We start from the raw sequence: 24,595 nt of genomic DNA on the forward strand, positions 1-24,595 counted from the left end.
TGTGGTAGGTTGGCTGGTGTGAGCAGTGTCCCCCCACCAAAGTTGAAATGAAACCTATACCAGTGGTTATAGATGTGCATACCCTCAGATTAAAGATGACACTTGGCACCTTAACTAGAAAAACTAACTTTTCTCTGGAGTTTTCATAAGTGTCCTGCTGTGGTTTGCTCATTGAAACCTCTCTAGGCCAAAGAGAAAATAATAACCCCTCGTTTGTTCTCAATGAAACCAGGAGGGGGCAACAGATCTCCCGATTGGCATTTGTGGAGAACTACCCTTATGTCACTTAAAAAAATCTAAGAATACAACCAAGTGTCTGCTTAGGCTCAGTTTGTTGAATGTTATAGGCAGCGTTGCATGAGGCTTGTCCTATGTTGAGAGCCCAAGGTTGTAATAATTTAAAAAGTCCAGTGTTAACTGTATGGACAGCCAATAAAAAAAAACTAACTAACAAATAAATAAATAAATTTAATTAAACGGTTCCAAAAAGGCCGTGACACGGAGAAGCCCATCCGAGTCTAAACCACCCTCAGGTGAAAATACCCCTCCATGTAATTTAACAGTCCAACCCTTTCTCAGGTAACGATGACGCCACCAAAACTCAGGCTGTTACCAGTCGCACATCCAAGTCACACTGAAACTAACAAGGAAGTCCCACCCTGAGTCAGGTCTGATTGGTCAAAGTAAACTTTTTTTGCATAAAGTTCCTGACAACCATTGGTTTAGGGTTGTGTCTGTACCGCGACAGGTTCGTAGAATGTGGTTAACGCGTCAGGTGAAAATCGCAGCTTCTGGTTTAAGGGAGAAGTAGTTTTATGGTTGTAAGTGTTAAACGTAAACGCCCTAGTCGCTTTTTATTGGAGTAGTCTACTACACGCGCACAGGAAACTTTGTTTAACCAAAGAGCAACAATGAAGAGTCTGAAGAACCGCCTGAAAAAATATGAAGTTAATATTACAGTAAGTTAAAGTTGGGTTTCTAACTGCCCGGTCTACTTTATGACTGCTGTATGACTCGGTGTTTTCTGCGGTGGGGATGTTCTTATTCGCTGTAGGGACATCTGGATGTGTGCTTCGTGGCTACCGTGTTTAGGATACACGTTTCTCGAGTCAGTTTGAAGCAAGGAGCAAGGAGGTTTGCCTGCTCAGTTTTGCGAGTTCTCCAGTGCGTCCATGCCAAAGCATGAAGCAGCCCAACATCAGGAGAGGTGTAACGCCGTCTGATGGACCATCAGTAGGGAGAATCCAGGCAGGTCTCCAGCGGGTTGCGTTCCCCACTGTGGGAATAATCCCACGGGATTTACATTAGATCGGTTTGCGCCTCTGAGGTGTGACCATGACCTAATTACAGAGCTCACTGAAATTTTACATTTGAAATTCATGGATTCTTGGATTTCCTTTTTAGTTCTTATCGCATGTTTTAGACATGAGAGTCGTACATCATGGTACCTGTTTATGAAACTATTCCAGTAGACTTGTTGACTTTGTCAACGAGTCTATAAAATCTTAACTTTTAAAAACAAATCTAGAAATAGCTGTATGCAAACATACAGGGTTGATTTTTATTTATATATTATATAAATATCTATCTATCTATCTCCATCATGAAATCCTCGTTATATTTTGTTTTAGGACCAAATATAATTTGCCTCTGGGAAAACCAGTCATTCGACTTAAGATCATATTTGGAATACTTGGATAATTTTCAAATGGTGCATTGGGGAAAATTGTGTTGTTTGAGATTCAAGCCCAGTTCCCGATTAGAGATGCCTGGGGCTTGCTTCCCTCTTGAATTTACATGTGAAAGAAACTCTGCCCCATGCTTTGTGTTTCTGAGAGAAGGCCGGTTACTGAAGGGGCTTGTGTAAGAGTTTTGTTCTGGAGGGGAGGGTGCTTTCCCAGAGCGTTTGAATTCCTTGCTGGGTGTGTGTTGTATTTAATGTCATTGCATAGCAGGTCTACCGTTCCTCCTCTGCTTTTAGCCAACACTTGTCTGATATCTAATTCATAATAAATAGTGTTGTGTGTCATAATATATGGGAGTGTTTCTTGGAAATAGCATGATTGTAAAAAAAAAAACACACAAAAAAAAACTGAGACATGATTGATAAAATTATACCAACAGCCCACAAGCAAAGTTAACTCCAAGATGAGAAAATGAGTCAATGGAAAAGGACAAATCTTGCCATGTTTTGTAAGTCCTTGTTCCACATAGCCTTGTATGTTGGCCTTCTATAAGGCATGCACCCTGTTTATTCTTGTTGGGAGCTTTCAGACATCAAATTGCCAAAATAATTCATAGCATACCTGTTAATGTATTTTTGAGAGATGGTGTTTCCCCCTAAAATATGGTGTGAACTGAATGTTTGTGTGGGGCTTTGAAATCTGACTACAGCAGTGTAAGAAGGGCTTGATTTACTTTTATGCATTTGATGAGGATGCGTTTTCCTGCGTGCTTGGTTGAGTGAGGAGTTTCCACACCCCACCAAAAGGCAGTCTAGAATCTGCTATTAGTGAGAGGTCTGTCATTTACCAGTGCACAAAGACCCCTGGAACACACAACCGTGAACCTTCACAGGAGCCAGGCCCTCCGTGAATCCTGCTATTCCCTGCATGGAGGCAGAATTCCTTGGGGCTTCAGAGGAAGCTGATTCAGCTTGCAGCGAGTGTGGTGTAGCAAGCAAAACGCAGAATGGCTTCAATTCTACAACCGTCTCTGTGCTTTGTAAATATGCTTGCAGGTCTGCTGGTGTGCCATGGGTGATGTTTCTGCATTCCGCTCTGAAATGCGGAGCTTTGGGCTTTTGGAAGCAGGTTCGAATCTCCAATCAGAACTGTCTGGCTGAGTGCAATACTTGGAGGGGCTTTGAGGTGTTTGTTTGTTTGTTTGTTTGTTTATTTATTTATTTATTTATTTATTTATTTATTTACCTCCTTCTCATCTCCCAGATGTCGAGACCTTTTAAGCATGCCTGAGGCTTCTGTTGATGAATGTGCTCTGTGCATGCAGTGTTTGTTACCCTGATGGTTGCAGATGGGCAGTAATGAGAGTAGTTCTTGTTTTCAAAATGTACTTTGCTGGCCAGAATGCAATTTGCTGTCTGCCTGTGCATCTTGTGCCTTTTTATTCTGCCTTTTTAGGAACCCGTATACATGGATGATTGGTTGGTATACAGTTACTTGGACACCGATTAATCCTAATGTTGAACTGAATAATTTGACTGGTTAATATTTTATATTGGAATAGTTGAATGGAACATCATTTACAAATCTGTTTGGTTTGGCCTGATTTAAAGCACTGTCTGGGCTTACTGCTATTGTCTACAAAATCATTGTTTCTAATCAAATTTCTTGGGTAATGTAATGCTCATGGAAGCATCCTGTAAAGAGACAGGGTAGGGTCATCATATTTGTACATTACTACTAAGATTACTAAAACATTATTACTTGACATGCTGTTTCTTCGGTTTTTTTTCCTCTCTGTGATGAGTTCCGATCCAAACTAGCAATGCTGTGAAAGCGGTTCATACTAGAACTCCAAGATGTTTTCCTGACAATGAAAGGCGGAGCAGTGTCTCTGTGTTTTCAGCTGCTCCTATTTGCCTGACCCCATCAAAATAGGATGTAATGGGCCGCACATTGTCATATTCACAGTAAGAGGCAGCAGCAGTGGTCTGGACATTTTTACTGTATGATGATCTGCATCTTGATGGGCTGAAATGACCCTAAGCATTGTGTAACCATTATGATTCTTTTAATAAATGAATGCCTGCTGCTAAACCTTTTTTTCAAACAGAACATTAAGTAATCCTCTACAAAATATGAACATGATGATATGAAGCTTGTGATTCATACGCACATGGGTGTAATTAATGAGAGTAAGTCACAGCTGAGGCTGTGAGTAAGTTTCCGACACTGTGGCTCATTAGCACAATAGGCACAGCCATATGCAGGGTAAGGGCCAGCAGGCGCCAGCGGGCAAGTTGCTTCAACAAGTATGTGTGTCGATTTTTAAGTTCAAGTAACCTGTGCATGTATTGCATGGTATGAGGTAGACTGTGCGGCTCCCTTCATTTTTCATTATAAGACAAAGATGGTACACTTCAAAGCATTCCATTGTGGCTACTTTGAAGGACTTTATACACGACAGACTTGTTTTGAAGTATGGTAAATTTAATCATAACCGTCTGTCATTTTAAAAATATTTTTAATAAAGAGAGATCGCACAGGTCTGTTGTCATTAACCGACATGCTAATGAAAGTAACGTGGATGATGGGTGTGTGAAGGTTGCTCATGTTTGACCAGTTTACAACCCGTGTGTCTGCTCATGCACTCGGTGCGTCGCTTCAATTCAGAATAGCTACTTTTCTTTTTCTATCAGCTCGAGCCATCTCCGAAATGGAGATTTTAAACAAATCGTCACTGGAATTGAGCACTGACTTGTGGAGGCATGCTGGAGTGGACAAGCATGGTGACTAATGCAAACGGCGGGAGAGTTGTGGAAATGTGTCCTTGTGCCTCTCTGAAGGTCCGGCAGTGAGCAGCGAGGCCCCAGAGTTCTAGCAAGCTGTTGCAATGGGAATTGAATGTTATCCTATCTGGGGATTACTGGCAATGTGCTGTACAAGAGAGCCCATCTCATTCCTATGTCTGGCCTTTCTGAAGCCTATATTTCTTTTATACAGTGCATGCAACATTTCAGCTTTTGCTTGTGAAGATGATGCACTGAAATATCAATGCATCCACCTGTGCTTGTGTGTACTTATTTATTTCTGTCTCTAACTTAATGCAGGGGTTGTATAGTAAACATCTCACCTTTTGAAGTTTCGTTTTCTGCCGTTTGTCCATGCCTGGAGGTGCTAGACGTTAATAATATAATGGTGTAGTACGAACAGGCCCAAGACAGTGTGTCAGATGAGATTTAGAGGCCAACATCAAACAGCAGGTTGAAATGGAGCCCCTTGTGCAGTCTAGACTAGTAAGCCTTCGACTCAAACCAGAGGAACGTGTCTGAACTGCTGCCTCAAGTCCAGAGTGGGAAATGGGAGATAAAAACAGACTTGAATGAAATGCTTGAATAATGAAATAAAACCTGAATACATGGTGTACGTATGTAGAATATGCATGTTGAATGAAATCTGCATGTGAGGTAGACTTTCAGTGTAATGGTACAAACTTCCTTTTAAAAAAAAAAAGCTATTTTGGACCAAGTGCTTGCACAGCTGATGGACTCTTGCCCGAAATGTCCTGTTTCTCTGGAAACTTTGTCTACTTCACAGCTGTTTTTACTAGCTCTACGCCTTTGGTTACAACACGATGCACTTGCTCCTTGGAATTGTCGTTGTATTTATTGGTTCATGTGCGAGTCATCTCCATGTCCTGATGAAAGCCCTGCCCCCACACCCAGTGTAAATGATGATGATTTATCCCATTACTGTATGTGTTCAGAGCAATACATTTTAAAGTGTGTTTAGTGTGTCCAGTGTTTAGCAGAACCTATGTCTGTGCAGCTTGGCGGCCCCCCCAGTTACTCTTCTTTTGATGATGCTAGGCCACGGCAGCGGACCTAGCTCTGCTCGCTGGTGCACTGGCTTTACTCTTTGCGTTCTCTGACGCTTGGTAATTGTGAGCATCTGTCGTGGACGCCTGTGTGCTCATGTTGGCTGGCAAGGGCAGTTGGCAACCACTAAAGATGTCGCTCGCTTCCTCAGAGTCTTGGAAATCCAAGTGCCTGTCGTACCCTCCATTGTAGCATGAGAGGGGAGAGCTAGCTAGCCAGTCGTTATGACAACTCCCACTCACCGACTAAAAGTAAGAAGGAAAAACTGGAAAAAGAAATGAATTTTCTGTTATTGGGTCGTAATTTGGTCAATGACGATAGACTTCTGCTTCTTAATAGGCACATTCCATTATAATGCATTACATAAACCTCTATTCATTATCACTTCATTGTGTATATGTATGTAATGCATGCATGCATGCATGCATTCATTCATTGTCTCCTGCTCTTGGTCAGCCAGGGAACAGATACAGGCTGAGGCACAGGTGTGTGTGTGTGATGTGTTCTTCGGATGTTGGACTGTTCTACTGGCCTGCGGGCTTCTCTCTTTTTTTCCCTGCATTACACCCCATTTCCCCTTCATTGCTCTGCTCTGTCATGAGACCTTGAACCCTGGTGCCTTATCACCTCTCCCTCAGTCTCTACATCCTTGGCACCTCCTTCCCAAGCGGAAGGCCTGAGAGGACGAAGCATCTGCTCGAGCGGTACCCGGGAGCGCTCCTCTCATTTGGCTAGAGCAAAGGAGCTCTTCGGCGCTGTATCCACAAGCTGAGCAGAAAACGGAGAGCAGCCGTTATTTAGCTCTAATGGCCACGAAATTTGCAGAGCCTGAATGAGGGAGAGCATGTGTGGATTTGTTGCTGGTATGTGTGTGGTGTGAATAAATTTGCACACAAAGGTAGTTGTCCGCAAGCCAGGTCCTAAAATCATTTATTATAGCAGATTATACTAATAATACTGTCTCGTGTTCCTTTTGGATACTATGGCAATTTGTAATGGGGTGTTTTGGAGCCCTTGGAATCGTTCCATTTGGGAATGCCTTTTTTGTAGCAGTTGTTGCACATTTCAAAGTCCTAGTCTTCTGGTTGGAGAATCATTTCTTCCTTGCTTGCCCATTCACATCCCGCCAGAAGAATATGTGAAATTTATTCAAACTGAATTGTTGAGGTCAGAGACTTGTGCCCTAGCACCACCTGGGACACACACCCTCCCCTCTTCTCCATCTTTTGTGTTGTCTTTTCTTTCTGTCCATTTGTCATTGTGAACTCTCTCTCTCTGTCGCTGTCTGCACCTATGCCCTTTCTTCACACTCCATTCCAGCTTTTTTTTGCTTTGTTTTTCCACATGAAATGACAAGGCAACTGCTTTACTAGTCACTGGAGCTTTTTTTCACCATGTCCATTTATGGCGACTGTCCTCTGGTGCGTGCCGAGCAGACTACAGGAGCTGTCATCAGTCCCTCGATCAATACAGCCTTTTCTCCTGAAAAAGCCTTCAGATGTATGGATCTTAAGAGGGGCCTGTTGTTGCTCCTGCCTTGAGTGTTTGATGCAGGTGAAAAAGGCTTTAACAATAAGGAAAATGTAAATACTGAACTGAGCTCGAAAAAAGGTTCTGAGATTCTCATATGGTGAGGTCACTTTTAGGTGTAGTACACCTAATAGTGGTGTCTGCAGTTGGAGTTGGTGGGTGGTTTCCTAAGTATCTGTCGACACAGAGTTAGGATGTGCCTAAAAATAAAAGAATCAATCATATTTTATTGCATATGCTAATACTGGCAGGCATGTAACTACGGCAGGAGCGCAGAAGTGAATGTTCTTGGGCACAGGGCCTCTGCAGTGTGTCCGTCAGCAAAGGCTCGAAATCGTGCCCAGAGTTGGTTAAAGGATCAGATTGGCTGCATGCAGCCAGTCATTCACACTGAGGGTTGAACCGTGCTGAACGGGCTTGCTGCACCTTGCTTTTCAGCACTCGTCACTGGAGGAACAGGCATGGTAAGTGAGCCCTTGGCTCCAGGGCTTACCTTGTTGTTTCCCACTGGTCTAACTGCATGTAGCATGCCTCGTAAGAGGCATACCGCTCCCTGTCAACCTCTCATTCTGAAGGAAGAAAGCCACGATAAATCTCCGCATGTATTCTTGTTACATATTTATTTAGAACACATTTTCAGTGAAATGTTTGCGAGTGTTTTTCATTTGGTAAGGTTGTATTTAAAACAAACAAACAAAAAAAAAAACCATTTTTAAAAAAGTGATTTGTTGAAGTTTTTGCTTAAATGTCTTCTGAGGTTGTGCTTTGTGCAACTCTAAGTGATGGCAAACACCACTTTTATGGTATGGGTTGAAACACAGCCCATCTTGAGTCAAATGCACCCATATCTCAGGGCCCACTTGGAGGATCCCAGACTTTTTCAAATGGCTTGGATAGTTTGAAGGCTATGTAATGAATTTGAACATTGTCATAAGGTTTATATAATTTAATCACAGTCTCTGAGCGTTTGATAAATTGACATTGTTGAGATATTGAGAGCTTTGCTCATAGCCTGTAACAGTAATGTTAGAAATGACAGTTTCTTTTTTGGGGGTGTAATTTAATCAGAAATAGGCCTGTAACTTCATTCTTTGCTTGCTCAGTCATAATATGCCTGAAGAGTTGAGTTTGTAATATTTGAATTGCATTTCAGTGTGTGCTTGTGTAGCCTAGGTTTGTGTGTTCACAGGGGGCTGAGAGAATTCTTTGGTAAATGAATTTGCAGTGCTATGGAAGGATGTCTGATGGTGTGTATTTGCTGGCAGAGTTGGGGAGGGATGGTTTACTTCCTGCTCTGAAATGACACGTTCTGGAGAATGTGCCACTGCTTGACAACATTAGTCCCATTATTCTCTGGGTTTTTCCAGCACAACTAGACATGGGTTTGATTGACATGAAACTCATTAAAGGTTTTTGATAACCAATCATAATGCACCAGATATCATGATGTAGATGTATGGTGAGGTGTCAAATGCTTTGAAGTTTAATGAGTAAATGAACAAAGATGTGAAAGAGAATGTAAACCCTTTGGAATTTGTCTTAAAAGGTCTTTAAACTCTTTATAATCATTCTATATTATATACAGCCCTATTAACTCAGTGTCATATTTTTTAGAGAGAATTATAAAATCAAATGATATGGGGGGGGGGTGCTTCTAAAGCTGTAGCTCTACTAACTAGTGAAGCCTTTGTTGGCAGTAACCTTAGCCAAACGTCGTCTGTTTGACCCTAAGTATTTTTGACCCTTTCCGCTCTAGAAAACTGCTTCAAGCTGTGTGTATGTGGGAGGGTGCCTTTGTTGAATGGCTTGCATCTGATAACGACAATGCATTTCAGCAATATGAACACCAAGGAGTTTTTTCTGGATTTTCTCTCTCTCTCGTTCATGTACACCAGTGATTGGGATCACTTAACACATTGCATGATCCCCCTCAAATCAGTTATAGAATTTCCTGGTACAGCATAAAATTAATTGGCTCCCGAGCCCCGTTCAGGCTGAGGCTTTGGTGTTGGTATGCAATGTTTCCCTGTCTTCAAGCCTAATGCTAAGTGCATGTACTGAAAAGTTCAACTTGGGTCTTACCTGTTCACAGAACATTATTGCTTTCATGGAGCGCACACAGGCCATCTTTAACAAACTTGACGCAGACCATAATGCACTGTGTGTTTTTTGTATGGCACATGAACACACAGGTTGTGCTGAAAACACCTCCAGATGCTCAGCTGGTCTTCTAAGGCTTCTCTGTGGTGTTCCCTTGCACTCCTCTTTCTAGGTTGACTACGCCCTAGGAGAGCCACAGTGGTGTTGGGTTTCTTCCGTTGGTAATCTGCTGGACTGTTGGCCCATGGAGGCCTAAAGCTTTTAAAAATCCTTTCTAGTCTTTAAGAGCTCTGATTTTTAAATTTTTACCAGTGCCCAGTTTATTTATTTTTTTTTACATTTATTTTATTTCTTTTTAATAATGTCCTATTGCAGTTAAACAGAAGGGCAGAATTCATTTTTTAAATGAATGAATTAATTTTAATTATAAGATGTTTTAAAATGTATTTAATGTCAGAGCAGGACAAACATCTGTACCAACTGAAACAATGTCTACTGGAATAATTACTAGGTCATTTATATTCGATTAATACTAGATTGGTTTACCAATGAGCCATTTAGTCAGTAAATATATGACACTGAAAAATGTGCCAGCATTTGTTAAATATTAAATGGGGCGATCTTCATGATGACTTGGACAAGGATCTGATCATATTTTTGCAGCTAATAATATGGATAAATAAGTAATTCCAAATGTTTTCTAAAGCTTCCTTTACAACCATATATTTAGATTGTAACATGACTCTTGTTTAGGAGCAAAGAATGGAACCCGTCAACAATGGCTCTGTCCCTTTTACTGGGAAATTGACCAAACAAAGCTCGTGTCTGTGGTTCATAGCATAAGACATTGTCTGTATGAGGGGCAGATGTGTGTGTGTGTGTGTGTGTGTGGGGGTGGGGGTGGGGGGTGTGATTGTATGAGGAGCCATGGGGGTAGGGTTTGTGCACTTTGGCTGTATGACTGAAATTACATAGAAGCTGTATTGTTTGTGTGGGAGAGAGAGGAAGAGATGGATCTGTGCATGTACTTTGCGCCTCCTTTAAAGCTGGACACTTGCTCTGCTATAGTGGAACTGGTCTGGTGGCGTGTGTGTGTTTGCGTGTATATACATGTAAACATGTAAACATGCATGTGATATCTTGAGAACTTGTGTGTTTGCACTCTCCTCTAGCCCTCCATGGGGGTTATTTGTGTGACTAGGAGTGAAGGGTGAAAAGGTGTGTGTGTGTGTGTGTGTGTGTGTGTGTGTGTGTGTGTGTGTGTGTGTGTGTGTGTGTGTACGCTTGTAGAGCTCTGATATGGACGTCTTGGTCCAGTCTGGGTGAGTTCTAGGGGAGGGGATGAGATTATAGGCCTGTGATGGAGAGCAGCGCCTAGATGTCTGTGGGATGCATCTTATGTCTGTGCTGTTGATCTCATGCTGCTGACCTAAGCACATGCTCTCATACACACCCACCCACACACCCCCGCACAGTGCTCAACCACAGCAACAATAATGGCTTTTTGCTGATGGAGGAACAACAAAACTGCAGGAAGCCACTAGATTTTAAGAACAGCTGACAGAATCTGAATCTCTCATTTTCCTAATTTATGTACTCTAAAGTAGCTTTACTATTTGAGGGTTAATAAAATTTCAGCCATTTGGTGCCAAATGGAACAAATCGCTGTGCATTCTACTCTTCTTTTTTTTTTTTAATGTCAATTTTATAGACTGAGGCATGTATCTAATCAAACGTGACGTCAGTTGCATTATGCGCTTTTGTATGCTGCCCTCTAGGGGTGACGTAAGGTACAACCCTAGTCTTAAACTCAGTGTGGAGCACTTTATCCCTCCACAGCAAGCAGTGACTTTACCCACAAAGACCCATCTGGTACAATAAATAATCCAACAATGTTCCCAGTTGAGGAGAGGGGGGATGTAGGCTAATGGGACTAAACAGGGTACAGGGGGAGGAAAGATGCAACATCTTGTACAAGTCTGAACCTGCTGTGCACTTTTCTTCAAAAACTCTTGCAGCTGGTTTGCAACACCTTCCACTGACAAGTGGTTCTTTCTTTCTGTTTTATGACTGAATTTATTTCCGCGTTGCAAGTACACGTCTAGTTTTGCCTGCGGTGCTTTAGGTCAGAATTATTATTTGGCAGTTTTTGTTACAGATTAGCCCTTCAGGTCAGTGACGGATTGTGTGGTCTCATCGCTTCCTCTGGACCACCATTACTGAGCTTTGTTAATATAATTTAGGCTCTGCAGAACACTTCTTGACTTGCAATGAAGGGTAACAGGCTGAGTAAATATGGGTTCACTGGAAGACGTTGTACATTTTTAAATTCCCCTCTTGAACATTACCTGTTTCTTAGTCCCAGTGTTTTTAGAAACCATTGTAGAGTGCTTTTACTAATTTAGCAAAGATTTATGCTCCCGTCTTACATGGGTAGTTTTTGCTCAGGAACGATTAAGGCCGTTGCGGCCAAAACCCGGCCGTCCCAGAAATTCTCCATCATGGCTAATTCGAAAGATCTGACTTCCTGTTCTTTGCACTTTTCTAACCTTTCCCTCCCTCCCCTTTTGACAGAACAGATGAGAGCCATCACCACATGCTTTGACGATGGCCACAGGGTGAATTGTATCTGTCAGATTTTTCATCTTTAAAGGTCTAGAGTAGAACGGGTGACCGTGCTTGTGCTCAGCAGGAGGGTGGGCTCTCATCCCTACCCACCACCTCTTCCTCACCAACACGCTCTGTGTCAGCTGGACTCTCTCTCCTGGGGTTCAATTTTCTGGACTCTCCATGTATCTTAATCATGGCAAATGCTGATATTGTCTCCAGAGCAGCATAATGGGAGCAGTTTGATTGTTCAGGATTTGTGGTTGAGAGCTTGAAAGCTTTACCCTATGACACAGGATGAGTTTGGCTTAGTATAAAAGGAGATAAAAGTTTATCCGATGTATCAGCATACGAGTCTCAGTCTTTATGGTCAGAATCCCCCCCCCCCCCCCCCAACTTTGCCTTGCGTCCCACAACAGGTCCTCACAAAAATTCACACACTGGACAGAACACAATACATGCTTACAACAAAACACCATACACATATTTACATAGGGGTGTGGGTGTGTGTGTTTGCCTTATGAACTGTAGTTATAGGTGTACTCAGTGGTAGTGAAATTGGTATGTGTGGGGCCAGACACCAGTCGAAGAACTCAGCAGTTGTGACTATGAAATGTGATGCACATCAACCCTTTTTTTTTTTTTTTTTTTTAATTCCATATTCACAAACACTGCACATTTTGCCTCTAAAAAACACTAAACTCTCTCTCAGCCTGTCTAGACTTTGTGCGTTTCCCTTTTAAAGCCTTTAAATCTCAGCCATTGGCTTTCCTGCCTTGAAGGCACTCTTCCAGGCTGTGCAGTCCACACACTGCTATTATTCTTTTTGGAGTGTAACTAAGTACATGGTACAAGGTATTCTATCAGAACTGGGACTAGTCTCACTGCAGACGTCTTTGATCCTGCACAGCAGCCGTCTGGGCCAAGCAAATCTTGTCTAGATCGGCTCTGTCAATTCTATCGTTCACCTCCACTTTTGCCCCATCTTTTCAAGATGATGCGTGTTCTCACATATTCTGTGTCTGTATGTGTGAAATGTATATGGATGTGCATTGATGGGTTTCTGTACTTCCATTTCTTGCTGAATAACAGTCCATTTTCCTTTTGTTCAGTTGTTGGCTTTGTCGTTTATCTACACTCTGGAGTTCGTGGAAGACCGAAGCCAGGTGCTTACTCGCTGAACACCTTTACTGCAGCATTGCACACTAAATACATGCTTTATTATTTTAACATGTACATTTGTGGTGTTTTATTGTTTAAAGTCAAATGCCGATATATTTGGATATTTAGAAAGAATTCTTTCTCTGATCCCGGGACTGAAGCTCGAGGACCCAGCTCTACAGGATGGAAACAGACTGACATGCCGTTGGACGTAGGGCTGCACATAACGATTATTTTGGTACTGATTTAGTCTGGTGATTTTTTCCCCCCCCCCGTTAATCTAATGACTAACTTATTGGTTATTCAAAAGATTTTCTTTATTACTCTTACTATATCAACTTGCCCAGAATAAATGACAAACCTCTCAATATTTCAATCTCTTAAAAACAAATTGCGGCGAAGGCAAGCAGGTTGCGAAGTTTTCAATCAAATCCGTAATGCAAACAGACAAAGCAATCCGTAGGGAGTACACAATAATGACTAGGGGAAACTAGACCCAGGTGAGGGTGTTGCCACACCCCTTGTTAACCAAATCTATGCCTCATGTTAAGGACCATATTGTTTGTTTTAGTTAAGTGTACTGTTAGTTAAGTACCATGACAACAGTGGCTATGAAATGATCTTCTCCTCCTCCTCCTCCTCCTCCTCCCATCACTGGAGTAATATGCACTTAAGATAATCAATCAAGGGTATTGTATTTTGACACTGTATGGGGCAAGGAAAATGATGCAAAAAGAAATGATATACAGACATGAATATTGGTTTAAGCCAATTTCACGCTCACATGCCTGTTTTGGTCAATTGAAAATTATAAAACGACCAAATGAAATGCGTGGTCACGTTTAGCTATCCAGATGTCTAGTAGTGTAACGTAATGCTATCATAGCAGCAGCGTTGCAGAAATTGCCTTTAACAGAAACAATTTTAAGTGACTACTACTAACAAACACGCATGTTGTTAGTCCTAAGATATCATTCAGGTGGCGACAAAAAAGAAGTAGGTTTACGATGCTGTCTCGCTGCCGGCTTGAAGGCTGACCTTCGTTTTGAGTGTTCTTGCATAGCAGTTGTGCTTCACAGATGACTCGTTAACGATTTTCAGAGCTTACAGAGCACTAAATTGGTGGGTCCGTGTCTAAAATACTCACACACCTTAGGTGATCTCTGGCGAGGTTTGTTTTGGTTTTGTTATTTTGGAGGGGTGGCTTTCTGATGAGGACATGTTCTTTCTCATCCGTGCTGAATTTATCCAGTGAGCCTGGTGCATTCAGGGAGTTGAGACCGCAAGGGTCACAAAGCCGATCGGTATTTTTCTAACTAACAAATTGCGGGGGGAAATGGCCTGAACCCCAGTTCAAGGGTCATATTTGGGCAATGTGATTGAACTGCTGTCTAGACACCAGAAAGCTGTGTGGGGTGGTGGTGGCCTGAGCCAAAGGCTTGACCATGGGCAGGTAGAGATCACCCGCCTAATGGGTATTTTGACTCTGACTTTTAGTGAAGTAGACAGTAGCTGTCATGGGAGCCTGCATCTGGGGACTTTATAACTTGGTTCCACACAATCACGGATGAGGCCACATGTAACCACAAGAAAGAAAGTAGGGGGTGATTATCCTTTTTCTTTCTTCTGTGTGTGTTGCATACTGGTGTTGCAGCCACAGCAACCCCGCCTCCCTTTACAGTACTGGATTCAGGGGGATACTAGGGTTACATCAATTGGATCAGTAGTAGATGAAGCTACATGATTGCATAACTGCACTGAAATGGATGCATCCTATGCTTAGCAAGTCAGTGGTCATGTTGCCATGGCAGCAGCATGTGCCAACAAATTTGGCTTGCTTGTTTACTCCGTCAGTCAAGCAGGGATATTGCTGACAGGTATCTTATAGCAGCCTTTCTTTAGCTAGTTTACATACCAACACAGGCTTCCCATAGTTCCTCACGGGCTGTCTTTAGCATACCAACACAGTCATCTGGGGTGGCACACTTGACAAAGACCATCAGCAGACACCTCCCCTTGGGAGCGTGGGGAGGGCTTGTCTAATTACAGCATCCATTTAATCCAGCTTCATAAGGACAGGCCCATGGTTCCTGTGTAGCAGGAACCCTGGAAATAGCCTTCAATTACAAGAGTACACTGGTTAATCGCAGGTTAGCCCATCAGCCCTGCCGCGTAATTGAGCACAGCACATTATTAACGGCTAGTATCAACAACAAACCCACAGCGACAGCTGTTGACAACGTTTGCGGGGCCTCCGGTCTCCGTTAGCTAGCCAAGCCTAGCCTAGTGGGCCCGCATGACACTGGGCTTGTTTTGTCGGGGGCAGGGCATGAATGGATTTTAAAAAAAATTCTTTTATATTTTTCGACACGCAAACATGATGATGTCATTCACGAGTGCTGAAGGCTGACCGTGTGTAAACATGGAGAATGTTTGGTAAGCTGGTAGAACACACTTTTCATTTATTATCTTCCTTCTGATCGTAGTCATGGTGCTGTTGAACCGTGTCTGAATAAACATACCACTGAGCCAGTGTCTGTAGTTCATCCAAACTCATGTATAAAGTGCTCAAAGTTGTAAGTGGCCATGACCCAAATTGTCTTTGCCTTTCTTCTCATTTGGTGCTTTTTGTCCCTAGAGCATCAGCAGTGTAAGTGTGCTTTTACCTGCCACAGTGCAGCTAGTGGATCTGGAGCATCTTTCACCGCTCTCACAGTCTGGTCTGAAGAACCCACTCAGGATTTGCTCGGTGGATAAATATTTGAGGGGTCCATCACAGAGCAAAGCTCTTCCTTCAGTTTTGTAATTTGCTGTGTGGTTCTCTTTTTTTTTTTTTTTTTTTTTTTTTTTTTTTTTTTTTTTTTTTTTTTTGCGCGCTCCCTCAGTAGCCGCTGCTCCGCTTGGTCATTAAAGGAAGTGATGTGTTCATCCAGAACTTTCCTAGTGTTGAGCCTTTCTTCATCTGAAGACTACTGGGAGTATTGCATCCGAGGGGCTGAGTGGGTTGGGGGTTCTTGTGCAATGGCCTGGCACGACTAATCTGGAGAGATGAAAACGGAGGCAGATAATTGGTCTCCTGTTGGAACCTGTTTTATAACTGCAGGTGGTGTGTGTGTGTGTGTGTGTGTGTGTGTGTGTGTGTGTGTGTTAGAATGTGGAACACTTGTTGAGTGAAAACTTTAATGGAGAGATGATCTCAGCTCATATCGCCTGCTCACCATGCCGTGTGTAGGTCATGGTTGTCACCATGAATATCCTTAAGGGACATGTTGGTTAATGGAGTTTGAAATGCACTTGATCAGACACACACACGTTCTCTCTCTCCCTCTGGCACTGTTCCATGCTAAGTCTCTCTCACACATGTACCATATGATCTTCTGCAGTGGTTAGTGCAGATACCTAAAACCAGTCTCAAGTGTGTGTGTGTGTGTGTGCGCGTGTGTGTGTGTAATGATGGATTGTGATTTTTGGTTCGGAAAATGTTGAAATGATCTCCCACATGTAGACTGAACCAGACTGCCTGGCAGCCAAGAACATTTAGCAACTAGAGACAGAAATTACACCTGCCCCTACCAAACATGAACGGTCACTATGACCTACACCCCAGTCTCCCACTACTGAACACAAAAGCTCACTATGACCTACGTTCTGACCTGCCCCTACTGAACACGCAAACTCACCATAACCTACACCTCAGTCTGCCACTACTGAACACTATTCATTCATGTCAGCTCATGGTACTTGAATTGCCGACCAAGATGTAATCCCTGAAGATCAACATCCCCATTAAGCAGTTAATCTGTTTGTTTTTGGTTTTTTGGATCTTTTTAGTAAATAATGGGGCTTATTTCCACAAACACAGCTAGATGTGTTACAGGTGATGGTGTTGAAGGTAGAAGTGACAGTGTTCCAAATTAAACCAGATTGCCTTTGTGTGCTAATCAGTTGTTTCATCCCTTTAAGGATGAGAAAAGAATCAAAAGAGCTTTGAAAAACGCACATTTGAGCATGCCTTCCATTTTATGGCAACAGATATCAGATATGGGAATGAGAGATTACAGATATCTTATTGTCAGCAAGAATGTAAACTCTACTGTTTGGCCAGCAGAGACTCATGTGCCATAGTCATAAAAGCCTTTAGCCCCCACCCTGCACACAAACACCTGGGCTTGAGCCTGGTCTTGCACACCTGACTCCAGCCCAACCCATCAGCAACACCCTGCCTCCTTACCTGGGGCCTGTCTGTACCTGCCAGCCACTCTTGAGCCCCTCCGTGCGTGCAGTGCTCAGAGGCTCAAAGTTGAACAAACATGCTGTAGCCCATGGACCACGTCACAGCTCATTTAAATCCGAGTCTGAATGTCTACAACAATAATCATTTTTGAAATTGATCAGTTGTGGAGCCGTGATGTCAGGCTTATTGTTTTTGCACTTGGGTTGCATCCAAAATGGCAAAATGTACTGCTCGACTGTTATAGTACATTTTTGTTTGCGTGTTCGCTGTTTACACACATCCAGATGCACTTCATCCACCAACTCCCCAGTGTTCGTTTGACCTGTCCATCTTTTAACATATGACATCAACTTGAATGATCTCAGCTTGTTTCCACTGCTAACCATCGCCAACGGTAACATGGCCTATCAGCACTTTGAATGATGGACAAAATGGGTTTGTAGTTCAGCGCACGTGTCATGCTTGGAGCTGTACATGATGCTTGTGCAGTGTGGTCGCATACTTCAAAATCTCTCTGTATGAAGTACGTTGTCGGGGGGGGTTTTAACGTGCTTTTTGTCCAAAGACTGTGTGTGTTGGACATGCACTATGATGTACTGCTTTTGTGTTCTATATAGTATGGAAGTATGACATTTTGCATTGTATGTTTTTAAGCAGCCAGATGGTGTTGGACTCCATGTTTAAGGCTTTGGGCTTTAGAATGACCATAATTTCACCCAGACACCCACTGCACACTGAAGGAAGATATGAACATCATTAGTGGAAAAACATCATGCATCAAAAGTTTCAGTGCCCTTTTTTGACTCCATGCCTGTATTCTGAGGAAATTCACTTTTATACTTCCATAAAATAATTTTTTTAATAACGTGCACATTGGTGCTTTTAGTTTTATTGGCGGGTGCTATCCTTATCAGAAATGAGACTGACTGGTAGATATTGCTGGAAGGTGGGGGGGAAAAAAAAAAAATCATATATATATATTTTTTTTAAATTTTACTCGAGACAGAAAATGACTGATGGAGCATTTAACAATCATGCATCATCCATTTTAAGAGGAACAAGATATACTATTAATACATTGTTTTAAAGTGTTTTTGTGCCTGGAATTGGAGTGGTTATTTCAATAGTCTGCCCAAAACGATTGACACATGATTCATAGACTCTAGTGATTAGCTTTCTGAGTAACATGGCTATCTACAAAGGGTCACAGATTTAAAGTGACTGAGTGGATGGGCTATAAACACCTCTCAGCCATCACTCACTGTCCTCTTAGCAAGACAAAACAAAAATACGCGCACACATACATACATACATACATACATATATAATCTCCATTTCTGTACCTTTTGTCTCCATGTTGTAGAGGAGGTTGGAGAGCATTCCGTCCCCATCAAATGCCCCATTCTGCATGTCTGAAGAGATCCTCACGTGTGCTGCATATTACTGTCACATGGGCAGCTCCACTGAGAACTTTGGAGAGGGGTGTAATCTGATACCCCCCCCCCCCCCCCAATGATGCAGTCTGTGTAAATTAAACATGTCGTTTCACTCCCTCTTATTTTTCACCTCCCATATCGAAAGCTTGATGTCTCCCTTTCAGAAATAGATCTTGCGTGCACAGTTTGCCATGAAGGTTTGTAGGAACGAGAGCGGGGAGATGACGATGACGACGATGGTGAGGGGATCAGACTGTCGCTCCCAGACAGCTGATTGTAAAAAGGAGACGCCTAATCCAGCTACTGTGCGCGCGGATCAGCGGTCTTGCCGTCTCGCAGCAGCAGGGGGTCACGCTGAGTGTGGCTGGATGGCTCTCTGAGGGCTGCCAGCCAATAGCCAGCTTTAGGATCGACCATGTGCTCCCCTACAGGTTAATATTTCTAGCTCGCCCCACTCTGTGTGTGCACGTATGTGCTCGTCAGGGCACACTGGCATGAAGCACCTCCTGCTTGGCTGGTCTTGTTTCTGTCTTCTCTCTGCCACCGTAACAGTTAGTTATGGGCCAGGCATGCTGGGATAGGTTATTCTTAGTGCTTGTCCCCCTCCACCCACCCCAACCCCCCCCCCCCCCACTCCTACAGCCCTCTACCTCCCCAGTCAGTCATTGGAGAAAGGTTGGAAGGGCAAAAAATAAAGAGGTAAGTAGTGGTAGGACTGCGTCCACGCGCTGTTTACCAGGATATTTTAGACCCTGAAGAGAACACATATTTACCAGCAGGCGTTGGACGACCTTGCCATTTGGCGCGGAGAGGGAAGGAGGGAGCAGAGGCGGACCGGAGTCAGAGATACGGATAGAAAAGGGGAAAGAACGAGGCTGGGAAAAAAAGAGAAAGCGTGTCGGCCAAGCAGAAGAAAAGCAAACTGTCTGCAGGAAGAGTGAGCGAGGCTGCACTTCGGTCTGAGACGGAGCCACGAAACGGGACCCGAACGGTGCGGCCTGACCCTGGAGAAGGAGCCTGTAGCTCCCAGTGAAGGGGCGAGCACGCGCGTCTGCCCAAGAGGGCGCGTGAGGCGCGATGAGAATGCGGGGAGAAGCTGCAGTCAGGGGAGGAGTGTGCACACGCGGCCCACGTCTCCTTACGCTCTGTGAGATGCTGGCGGCCCACCCGGGCGTGGGACTCTGCTGAAGAGACCACACACACGCACTGGCAAAGTGGGCTTCCCCTTTCCCAGTTTGGTTGTGTTTTTTTTTTTTTTTTTTTTTTTTTTTTTTTTTTTTTTTGTTGTTTGTTTGTTGTTTGTTACCCCCCCCCCCCCCCTTGGGTGTGTTTTTTGTGCATCTTCTCCAGTGCAGCTGCATAAAGGAATAGCGTCGTCAGCACCATGAGTCGTTGGCTGAAATGCACCGCCATGTACTTCGTAGGTATCTCAGCACTCGTCTCACAGGCAAGATTTGTAGTAGTTAGTACTGTCACTACTTCTGGTACAACAGGCTGTAGGACAAGACAGTCAGCCTTCAGGCTGCATGCCAGCTCTTTTCATGCTAGCTTTTAGTAACTTACTGGAAACTGGGTGTGGGTGTGTGGGATGGACTGACTGACCCACTAGGGGAGAGTGACTTATGGCTTTCTTCATAGCTGCTAGGAATCCTGGAATGCACCCACAGTGTTGCTGAGGAATGCAGGGCTGATTTGAAGCGATATTTTGAGCCTCAAGGATTTAACAACTTGTTTTAACTTGCTGTCAAGTCATTCTTTCCACGCAGTTTAATTTTGAAATTGTTTTAAAATTTGAGTCTTGATGCTTTTAGAAAGACTCTTCGTATTTTCTGTTGTGAGCTCCTTTGCGGACAAACTGGTGAAGCAGAGTTGATTGTCTAAGAAGCCTGAGCCGAGCTCTTTCCTCCCACCAGCTTTTCTGACACTCTTACAAAGCAAATCAGTCAGCCGCCCTCTGGCTGTAAAATGCAGAACGTTTCTTTGCTCCGTATTGTCAGCGAAGCACATTGGTGCATCAAAGGCAAAGTGTCAAACGGCGCATCCCGCAGAAGGCTCTACTATGGGCTCCATGTACTGACCTCTCTGCTCCCTCACCTCTCTTTCAGAACACAGACTGGAATAAGTATGACGACAGGCTGATGAAGGCTGTGGAGAGGGGAGAGGTGGAGAAGGTTGCAGCTGTGCTCAGCAAGAAGGGCATCACTCCCACCAAACTAGATGTAGAGGGTCGCTCTGCGTAAGTACGCACGCTTTGTGTGCTGAGATGCTCCCAATATTGTGTTGATTTACACAAAGGCAGATTCATATAATGGGTGACTTGCAGAATGTCTTCACTGAGATTCAGAAGCATTTCTGAGAGAAGTCTCTAACTGAAGAACCCGGCATAACCCAGATACTTCCTGCTGTTTTCCTGCCAAATATAATAAACAATTCTAAAATTATTCTCCTGCAAACCACAAGTGAAGAGATGGAGGAAAAGATGGGATTTAAACTTGGTCAGAAAACAAAGACCAACACACTCTCCTAAAAAGATGTAGAGAGGCATTAACAGTGGGTTTTGATATGGTATGTTTTTACCTCCTTAAATCACCTCCTGAGGAAAGCCAAGTTGAGAGCCGAATTCACGCTGCGCACTGCGTGTTTGTGTGGTGCCATGTGGTAGTGATTACAGTCATCTGTTTTGAAATGGCTGGTGTTTGTGGAAGCCTTGCTGTTCTGGCCTGTGTGCATGGGGAATCTGGGCTTCCCGAGGACACACCACTATGGAGAACATGGAGTGGTGAAGGCTATTTGATCCAAGGCATGTATACAGAAAAGAACGCGCCCACGAGAGCAGAGTGGCTCAAGTGATGTCTGTAAATGAGCATGTAACATCTTCAGGTAATGCATCTTCGTAATAAATGTAGGAGTCATGAAGTGACTGCGTTCCCAAATACTTCCTTGTTCTCTGGATGTGTTGAGAGTAACGAGAAGGACTGGGCAGGGGTGGTCATGCGCTATTCTCTCCCGGATGCTTAACAAGGTGCTTTGCCATCGCCTGGCAGGGTGAACACGGCTGCTGTATTTACTGCTCAGCTGAGTGTGGCGGCCCTGTGCCCTCCATTTTCAATCCGCCGCGGGGCCCCGAGGGAGCCGACACTGAGCGGACTGCTCTGCCATTCAGGTTCTTTTAACGGCGCCCACGTTCCTCCTCTCTGCCTTCTAGTGCGAGATCTGCGCCCTGGCAGGAGAGCAGGGGTGGGCGTCCTCTGTCCACGTGTGGTATTCCTCCTCCTGGTTTTCTTCGTGGCCAGGAAGGGGCCTTGTGCGATAGAGCCCTGGAATTTTTCAGGCCTAAATCAAGTGCATTCGCCGGCGTGCTAGTCGCCAGGGCGGCGAGGCAGAGTAACGGAGCTGCAGGTCATAAACGGCGCGGTGATATATGGAGCCTGCCTGTCAGCAGCAGGGCACGGCCTGATGTGCGCTCGTAGCCGCTGGCGATGTGCCACACTGTGTGTGTGTGTGTGTGTGTGTGCGCACACTACACACACGTAGACACAGTGGGAGGTCATGTAGGAGTGTGCATACAAGGTTACATGCTGGTCTTTGGGTGTAGAGCAGACATTTGCTTGTAAAGAATGACCCCGGAACCAGTAATGATTTGATGCTCATTGTTTCAGCTTTTCGTGAATGACACAAACCCACTGGTTGCACAGAGAACAGTGCACAATGCACTTCAGAACAGTTGTGCTCTGTAGCTCATAAGAAGTCAGAAATTACAACCAAAAAAACCCCCAGATTTTCTATAGATATACTGTTGGCACACAACGTCAGTACTGTGTGCGCATGCGTGCTGTAAAAGGCACATCTGTCTAGAAGTGATTATCATTAATCAAGGATTAACCACCAGGAAACCAGCGTCAAAGGTGGCCTTTTGTAATTTATGCACGCATATGTGCACAGAATGTGTAGTTCATGCACACTGTAAGTGTGTGTAGTTATTTTCTGAACCAGACTTGCAGGCACCGCATGTCACAAGGTCTTGTTTGACAGTGTGTAAATTACTTAATAATCTTTGTAAGTGGCTTTACAGATGGCCCCTAGTTTTGAGGAACACCTGTGATCTTTTGAATATTAACTAGTCCTCTGATCGGAATTCACCGCTCGACTTTGTCCCCATGTTCCTGACTTTCGGTGGGCTTTAAATGATCTCAAATGTTCTGGAATCTTCTATAATGACGCACTTGCTTTTGAGGGGCTTTTCGAGGACCCCCTGCAGGCACATCACTTCAGTGCCTCTAAAAATACGTCGCATATCTAGAGTCACGGAAGGAGTTGGAGCCAAGCTAGAATGACACGTCTGGGTGTCGACCAGCATGCGACCTTCTGTCTCTGTGCCTGTCAACGGCATGGCCATTCTTAACCGTGAGCCACCTGCGACTCCACTGTGCAGCATGGTGCAGGCTGCCTCCAGCCACCCAGTTTGGGTTGGTTATAATTTTTTTTGTTTGTTTGTTTTTTTTGAGGAACCTATTATGCCCAGTGATCTATTTTTGAGTTGTGCCGGATTGCTTGCATTTGGTTTGAACGCATCTCTGCCCTGGACACCCGGTGAAAGAGAATTCCTTTCTCTTTTGTGCTAAAATTTAATTGACTTAATCCTGATTTCCTGGGGGGTTTTATTGATGCTGTTGCCGGTTACTGGTTCATTGCACGCCCGTGCTCTCGCTCTCCAACGGTACAAGTCCTAAGCAGTCGCTCCCTGTCGTTCAAAAAATACCCCTCCTGTCCGCGACGTGACTGGAGGCGGAACTGCGAGATCGAGGTCAAAGCCACTCGCGACTCAACACAGCTTTAAATGACTTAAAAAAAAAAAAAAAAAAAAAAAAAAAAGGCGCCTGTTTCTGCGCGCGTTTCCTCAGCGCTCGCGCCGAATCTGTCCGCGTTTAACGACCTTGTCAGCACTAACGCGTCAGGAACCCCGAGACGGTCTAGCAGTCTGGGCTCTTGTGAAGCGCTAAAGCTGAGCACGTCCCATGGAAATGTGCTACGGTGTGTATAAATGGGACTTGAGATGCTGATTGGTTTATAACCTTGCTCATTGTAGGGACGAAGCAATCTGAATCCTGACCAAGTCTGAATCTGTGTCTAAACTTGTCTCTTCCCCTCTTTGAAGAGCAAATCTGAAGCTGGTGTTTGTCTCCTGCAGATGGCCGTGCGAGTGGGTCGGATCGGCCTGGGTTGAGGAGGTGTTGTGTATCCCTCCTGCCTCCATTTTCTGCTCTACATGCTGATTTAGCTGCTAGACGCAGGCATCAGTTTTCAGTACTCCGTTGCCCCTCTTTATCCCCCCCCCTCCAATCGCGCACTCCTCTTTCACGAAGCGCCCGTCTGTCATATTCACCACCGGGCCTCATGCTCACGTTATTGCATAATGAGACTTTTAGCATTTAGATATTCTCTCTCTTTTCTTTTCTGTGTGTTCTGTCTCGCTCTCTCCACCACCTGAAGTTTCCATCTTGCTGCCACCAGAGGACACTTGGACTGCCTTAACCTCATCCTTGGCCATGGTGTTGATGTCACAGCTGCTGATGCCACAGGTAGAGTAGACACTTTTTGGTGGTTATTAATGATTTTCTTTTCAAGCCCGTTGAATTGTTGTTGAATTTTTAAATGTGATTTTTATTTACTTAAATCTTATCAGGGAAAAATGCCTTACACCTGGCGGCCAGGAACGGACAGTCACTCTGTGTGCAGAAGCTGCTGCAGGTAGGCGATCGTTGCTGTCTGGGTACCGGTTACCCAGTGTCCATGTTTAGGGTTGGTTTTGTGGAACTCAAACTCTAGAATTTCTAGGGGGTGTGATTTATTTTCTAGAAGCTATTCTGGGAAACTGTGAACAGGAAGTGGGCCGGCAAATTTGTGCCGATCTGTCTGAACTCTGTGCACGATAGCTGGAATGTCATGCTGAGCTGGAAAGATGGAAGT

At 44.1% G+C, this 24,595-nt stretch overlaps 1 protein-coding gene and 1 long non-coding RNA gene across 5 annotated transcripts in view; one reads left to right on the top strand and one right to left on the bottom strand.

Moving 5' to 3' along the window:
• Positions 1-789: 789 nt before the first annotated feature.
• Positions 790-24,595, top strand: part of uacab (uveal autoantigen with coiled-coil domains and ankyrin repeats b) — a 36,426-nt gene continuing 12,620 nt past the window's right edge. The window contains exons 1-4 of one of the 4 annotated variants that reach the window (XM_027004744.2): positions 790-959; positions 20,734-20,864; positions 24,119-24,207; positions 24,312-24,376. In XM_027004744.2, the coding sequence (XP_026860545.2) occupies positions 912-959; positions 20,734-20,864; positions 24,119-24,207; positions 24,312-24,376 (333 nt within the window). In that variant the 5' untranslated portion in view covers positions 790-911. Of the gene's footprint in view, positions 960-19,367; positions 19,620-19,942; positions 20,053-20,733; positions 20,865-24,118; positions 24,208-24,311; positions 24,377-24,595 lie in introns of those variants that run through there. The other 3 variants (XM_027004746.2, XM_027004745.2, XM_027004747.2) reach the window with 3 other exon arrangements.
• Positions 15,844-19,121, bottom strand: LOC113574079. The gene is made up of 3 exons (XR_003410280.2): positions 18,536-19,121; positions 17,190-17,321; positions 15,844-15,998 (listed from the first exon to the last, which is right to left on the bottom strand). It is a non-coding gene; the product is annotated as an uncharacterized LOC113574079 (long non-coding RNA).

This window comes from Electrophorus electricus, chromosome 21 (assembly GCF_013358815.1).
Source record: "Electrophorus electricus isolate fEleEle1 chromosome 21, fEleEle1.pri, whole genome shotgun sequence".
Classification (NCBI taxonomy): Eukaryota; Metazoa; Chordata; class Actinopteri; order Gymnotiformes; family Gymnotidae; genus Electrophorus; species Electrophorus electricus.